General features: G+C 33.5%; 1 protein-coding gene across 1 annotated transcript; it reads right to left on the bottom strand.

The window, feature by feature from the left end:
- LOC109828948 (mitogen-activated protein kinase kinase kinase ANP1-like) lies at positions 3,571-6,941 on the bottom strand. Its single transcript, XM_020395963.1, has 5 exons — positions 6,711-6,941; positions 6,559-6,600; positions 6,405-6,470; positions 6,240-6,307; positions 3,571-3,631 (listed from the first exon to the last, which is right to left on the bottom strand). The coding sequence occupies exons 1-5, from the start codon at positions 6,753-6,755 to the stop codon at positions 3,628-3,630; spliced, it is 225 nt and encodes a 74-aa protein (XP_020251552.1). The 5' UTR covers positions 6,756-6,941; the 3' UTR covers positions 3,571-3,627.

Below are 7,250 nucleotides of genomic sequence, written 5' to 3'. Positions count from 1 at the left end.
AACTCCTGTGAACCGGATAGTGACGTTCATCATCGTTCCTTAACACTGAGTCGTTCATGGAGACCTATAGGCAATTTTCGATGCCTACAGCTTGCTCACATGTTTTGCCTTGGTTTTTATTTCATATACTCCATATGGCATTTTGATAGGGGGAGCAATCCATATACTCGTCTTATACTCACCCATGCTTATTTATAGGGGGAGCTTTCGCTCTCTTCATTCTTGTTGGTTTTCCTTTTTTGATGTTGTCAAAGGAAAAGAAATATTATGAGTATATTCTTTTTGTTTATATGCATGATAATTACAATATTGTATATTCATTTACTTTTATGCATATATCCTTTTTGTAAATTGTTTGTCATTATCAAAAATGGGAGATTGTTGGCCTTCTTGTTTTGATGATGGTTTACAAATAATTTACTTCTAATGTTGTTTGTCTAGTGTTTGTGTTTTTATATCAATTATAGACAAATAACATATTGGAGGTTGGATGGATTGCGCTTCAACGATCAAATCCAATGGAGGTTGGCGGAATTGTGGAATGAAGCCTATGCAATTCAAATTAAAGATCCAAGTTCTAGCTTTATCCGCAAGTGTACCAAGTTGAGCTACATCGAAGATCAATCAAGCTTGGGTATATTTAGTTTAGGTTTTATATTATGTGTGTTAGTACTTTAAGCTCAATCATATATACACACACATATTTGGTTTTTATATATATAGTTATATATATATACACAAGTTTTGGTTTATGGATTTAACAATCATTGTATACATATTTTATTAAGTCTATAAAATCATTTCATAGGGTTTTAAAATATTATTTATGTCAAAACATCAAATTTCATGTATATCACATTTTCATGTTTTGAACACACTTGCAAAATACATGAGTTTTTACAAATGGAAAATTTAATTTGAGAAATTCTTTTTCTGACATGTTCAATTTCATGTTTATAAATGTTTCCCAAAGCTGTATCAATTTTGGAATTAATATGTTATGATTATTTGAATTTACAAAATCAAGTTTTTAATAAGCTCATGTTCGTGCACATGTTCGTACATATTTTTGCTAAACTGATGCGTTTTCACAAATGATAAATGCAATTTAAAAAAAATCGTTTACATGTTTATCATCATATATAAAAATATTTCCCCAAGTTTTACTAATTTTGGAATTGTTTTGTTATTTTCAATTGAATTTACAAAACCGAGTTTTCTGTAGTTTTTTTTTTCAGAAACTATATATCTGTGTTCAAACATTTATTACTATCAACTGGGAAGTGGTATTTCAGAAATTCTTTATCTAACATGCTTATATTTATGTCTATAACCTACCCTCAAAATTTCATAATTTTTGGAGTTGGTTTACTATTTTTAATTGATTTTACAAAGTCAGATACGCAAAATTCCAGAATCTGTCAAAAACAGAAACTATCTGTGAACAGTGCGGTCGACTGCTACAGTCGACCGTGCTACAGTGCAATCGACCATCATGGTTGACCGTCTGCAGTCCAGAGAGCTGTTTTGCTTCTTGCGGTCGACCACCACGGTCGACCGCCGAAGTTACCGTTGCACAGTAACGGTAATTTGCTGATTTTTATTTTTTAGTGGGTTTTTGGGGTTTTTGGGTTGTTTTCTTCTACCCTATATATACCCCTTTGCCATAACTATTTTCTACTCTTAAGGGATGTTTTAAACAAGTTTTTACAAGAGTTTAAGTTTTGTTTAAGTGTGTGTTAAAAGTTTCAAGTTTATGAAGATTGTTTCACAAGAAGAGGAGATCATCTTTGGTTTGAGCTTTCCACTTCACATCTCCATCTCTTTTGTTCTAGAGAAGTTTTCTCAACTCAATTATCTAGCTTGTTTACATTTACATTGTCATATTTATATATGCTAGACTTTAATTGAGTTTGATTTTATTTCTCTTTGTTTACACACACAACCATTGAGCTTATTGTATTTGCATACATTGTATAATTGGGTTATGGGATTGTGTGACTTAGAGAGTGAGCCTACATTGAGTTCTCTTCTATTGTAGAGAATAAATTTGTTACATTAAAAGTGTTGTAGAGTTTTCGGTTAGCTAGAAAACCGTATTGTGAGGTGTGGAGTGTAGTCACATTGTGAGATTGTGAACGTTGATCGGTGATCATTGAAAACCGATATTGTGTGGTGTAAACATTATTCGGATAAGCATAGAAAACCTGGTTGTGATAGTGGATTTTTCTCCGGGAGTGGGGAGCGAAGACGTAGGACGGAAGGTCTGAACTCCGTGATTATATTGTGTGTTTGTATTATTTATATTGCTCACTATCTAGTTTAGATTGTTTACCCTTGTGTCATTTATATATCCTTGTATGTATTTCACCATATATCTCATTGCTAGGATATATCCCTTTGTTCATATTACATATTCTTATTCATAACATATTGTATATCTATCTTGCAAGAATAGTTTATTAATAAGTTTTAATTGGTATAAAATCGGATTAGATTAGCACAAGACCCTAATCACCCCCCTCTAGGGTCTAACATATACTAGATTAGATGCACGTGCATTGTACGTGATTAAATATTATTATGTTTTTTTTCTATTTTCTTACTTAACTTGGTTGTGAAATATTTCTTTTAATTTCACATGAAAAAGTATAATAATTTAATGTCTACATACTATATAGTTAACCAAAAGTATTAAAATTACCATAACCAAAGTCAAAATTACAAGGTCAATTCACATGAAGGTCAAGATCCTTTTATTAAAAAATAATTTTTATGCAAATAATTTTATTCTCATCTCAATCCTATGTTTTCATCTTATAATTTGTACAAATTCACAATATTTTATATCTATTACAATTTTAAGAATAAATTTTTACTTTAATGTTATATCCCATGAGGCTAATAGGCTCCTAAGGAAAGATCATATACTAATAACCATATATCTTAACTATGAGAATTTTTCCAAGGTAATGTTATTATATTCTATATGTTTATATTTTGGATTGTCAAAGCAAGTTATGAAATGACTAATTAATATATTTTTATGCTAGTATGTATGTTTTTCTTGGTAGAATAACTTGTTATTTTTTGAGACATAAAATTGCATTATAGCTAACTTTGAATACTTTACGTAATTAGAGATTTGCTCATGTCTTTAAATTATGTTAATGTGACGCCCCTGGTTTCACACAAGGCTGCAGTCTAAGGTGAAACTAAGAATGTCAAACCTACCATGCACCACACCGTGCAATAACATGTTTCACCATCACAATTACTATCTCTCTAGTATAGTCAAAAACAGGTGTAGGTACAAAAGCAAGTAAAAAATTATACAAGAGTCAACTGATGAAATAATAAAGATCAAATTAATATTCCATCATTTACCATACTGAAATATAAGTCAATGTCTAAAATGAATAAATTGGAGTTCTCAACAAGTCTCAAATACAAAATGTCTGAAATAAAGGAAATAAGGCACACAACATTTACAACTTCTAGAAATGACTTTCAAAATGTCTAAACAAAAGCCTACAGTGGAGCTCAAAAATAAAATATAACTATAATAGAATAGCTGAAGCTAGAGTGCCTCGCCATCAACCTGCGACTCTCCGGGCTCCTGGCTCGTTACCTGAAAGAGGGAGGGACAACGAGCGTCAAAGCGCTAGCGATCAACATAACAACCAACCCCAAAGAAAAAAGGCTCGTTGTATACAGAAAATACAGTTATAATATATATAGAAAAACATTGATCCTATTTAGGTAATTACAATATGAGTATAAGCACGTCGAGCGAAATAATCCAAACAAGAAAACCCTCATGTATATACCATATAGCTTAAATTATAAATACCTATGAAAAAGAGGATTTTAGTATTTAGGAAATTACAACACAAGCATAGGTACGTCGAGCGAAATAATCCAAACAAGATTACAACACAAGCATAGGTACGTCGAGCGAAATAATCCAAACAAGAAAACCCTCATGTATATACCTTGTATCTCAAATTGGCGAAATAATCCAAACAAGAAAACCCTCATGTATATACCTTGTATCTCAAATTGTAAATCCCTAAATACAAAACCCAAAATCTAATACATACATAGTAATGAAAGAAAACAACATCATCTCAGAACTTAAATACCAGGTCATATCACAACTCATATACGTGTCATGTCCGGCCTATGTAAGAATAGGTGTAAATTTTAAGGTCTAAACTGATGCCCAACACATGGGCTAAAACTAGATGTAATGAATGCCCAACACATGGACTGCATATGAAAGTTGTCCAACACATGGACTAAGGGTGACAAATGTCCAACACATGGACTGCATATCATAATAGCCCAACACATGGACTATGTGAAATATATGAAAGATGCATATACCCTAATGCCTCACATGTCTCAGTATGCAACCCTACACTCATGTTCGCAAATTATCTCACGTGTAGAGATACGAAATAAACATAAATACTAAAGGCAGATAATCCGAGGCGACTCCTCACTCATATAGATGTACGCCAATAACAGTAAACATGCCAAAACAGTTTCGATTAAAAAAACGAAACAAACCAAACAGATCCACAACGAGGAAAAACTAGGAGTTTCCTCGTCAGTCGACTCATGAGTCATTTGGGATCATCTGTCAACTCATTAGTCGACTTAACAGACATAAAGAAGAAAAACAGAAAGAAAGTTTCTCGTCAGTCGACTCATTGGTCGACCCATCAGTCGACTCATGAGTCGACTGATAAGTCGATTGATTGGTTGACTGAGCAGGAAATCCCATGTTTTCTGCAATACATTAATTATTTGTAAAAATAAACTCCAACCTAAAGATCATCTTCATCAGTCTTAGCAATGTAAACACGATTCTTACACATATGTATTAAACTAAAATGAAATATTTGCATGATTATCTTGCATTAAAACCCTAAACATATTCACTCATGTTTAAAAATGTTTTGACAACAATAAATCATAAGAAACCATATTTAAAACGAATTCCAGATCTGGACCTAGGTTACAAAACGTTGGTGAACTTTTATTAATTAAAACAATTGATTTCTCACATCAAATACTATAGAGATATACTTTTATACGCAAAATATTGATTTAGGCTCAATAAATCTAAAAAAAGCTCAATAAGAAATACAAACAATGAGTGTAGGGTTAGGCGAGATGTTACTCGCCTCTGGTATGTAGAAAAACTCCTGAGCCCTTTGGAGAACAATCCTCCTTCGACAGCACCTCAAAAATCCTACTGAAATTCTCCGAAAATTCCCCAAAATCACCGAAACGAACTAGGGTTTGAGTGGAGAGAGGGGCTAGGGTTTCTCTGGGATACAACCAAACCAGCAACTAAAAGAAAACCCAAAATCAGCCCGTCAGTCGACTCATAGGTCGACTCATAGGTCGACTCATCAGTCGACTCATGAGTCGACTCATAAGTCGACTGAGCAGACACTAATTTCCAGATTCGTGCATGTTTTGTTATTCAGCCAAAACCAATGCACGAACTCTATGAAACCACACTTATACATGTTTAGAAATTTGTTACCAAGTATATCCATGACCTCAAGTCATTTACCACAAATAGAACTATTCATCACTAATAGTTCACATATACTTCTAACAAAATACGGGGTTTTACAGTTAATTTTTTTTAATGAGCATGAGATTCCTATCTATTTGAAGATCATTCTCCATTTTATTCAATTACTATTGTAATTTTGAACTTTTTTAGCTTAACTGTACACCTTCTATCAAGACTCATCTCTATTTTTAGTACCTAGTGGCCAGTGTTACTCTGATATGATGTAATTATTCTAATTCAAGTATGTAAAAATAATTGCAAGTGGTAAAGACCCTAAATCTTTTAAAATGATGTATATTGAATGTCTTATAATAAGATATCAGAAAACTTAAACAACACATATTTGAGTAGTTTTACTCACATAATTATTTTTAATTAACATACCTATTGAACATTTCAAAGGCTCGCAATTAGGGGTGTTATCGGAGCGGATACGGTTCGGATATAATGTTTACCACATCCATATCCGCTTTTTATAAACGGATACGGATACGGATACGGATCACTCTCGGTAAGAAAAAACCTTAACCATATCCGCATTTATCGGAAACGGATACGGTTCAGATATTTGAGAATCGGATCAGATATGATCACGGATATAAACGGATATTGGCAAACGTAAAAATCACATTAAAATTACCTTGAAATTTGAATAGTTTCACTTGATATGTTCAAGGTACCCTCTTCTCTTGCAGTCCACAAATATCTCTGTTGAAGACCCCCAAACAGACAATTGATTAGCTATTTCTTCAAAAAATTATAACAACTAGTAACAAAAAAGATAAAAATTCACGAAGATACTCACAACTATATTCGGATGAGAGAGGTTCTTTAGGAGCTCAACTTCCTCCTCCAATTCTCTTATATGAGCCTATCAAATACAATTTTACTTGTGAAAAATTGCTATAGATGACGACGAAAACAAGTGTTCTAAAAGAAAAGGGGACAAAGATCCTAACTTGGGCTTTCTCTTTCGACGCACTGTTCACCCTGATCAACACCTGCAAAAAAATTAACTCGATCAGAACCCTAACCCTAATCCTAATCACAAAACGATACCAAAATTCGCCCGAACAAAAAAACAAAAACAAAAAAGAAGTGGGAAATTGACCTGTTTGACAGCAAGAAGCTCCCCAGAATCTAAGTTCATACCCATGTAAACATGGCCAAAAGCACCGCAGCCGATCAGTTCCCCCTTTCGCCATCGAATCGTAGGGGCGTCGTCTTCAACGATGGGCTGAGGAGGAGGAGGAGGCGAGGTTCTGGCGACTCTTCGCTGGCGAGAAGGTTGAGCGAGTGGCGAGGTTCTGGCGACTCTTCGAAGTTTGAGCGAGTGGCGACTCTTCGGATATCCGCATCCGTTCGGATACGGATGCGGATCGGTTCGGATATATCCGAACCGTTTGGCACCCCTACTCGCAATCGGTGATAGCTCTAAATATTTTAAAATGATATATATTGAACATCTCATAATCAAAACATCAGAAGAACTTAAATGTGGTTAAAATTAATTTATACCGCTTTTCACGAGTGCCTATAAAGTATAATATTATAACTATAAAATACTTAAAATGAAATGCATTAAGTAAGCATTTAGTTTTAAATTAAGAGCACTTATTTGAATAATTTTAGATACATAATTCATTTTACT

The sequence above is a fragment of the Asparagus officinalis genome, chromosome 1 (assembly GCF_001876935.1).
Source record: "Asparagus officinalis chromosome 1, Aspof.V1, whole genome shotgun sequence".
Classification (NCBI taxonomy): domain Eukaryota; kingdom Viridiplantae; phylum Streptophyta; class Magnoliopsida; order Asparagales; family Asparagaceae; genus Asparagus; species Asparagus officinalis.
This window is presented reverse-complemented; position numbering and strand designations above follow the sequence as displayed.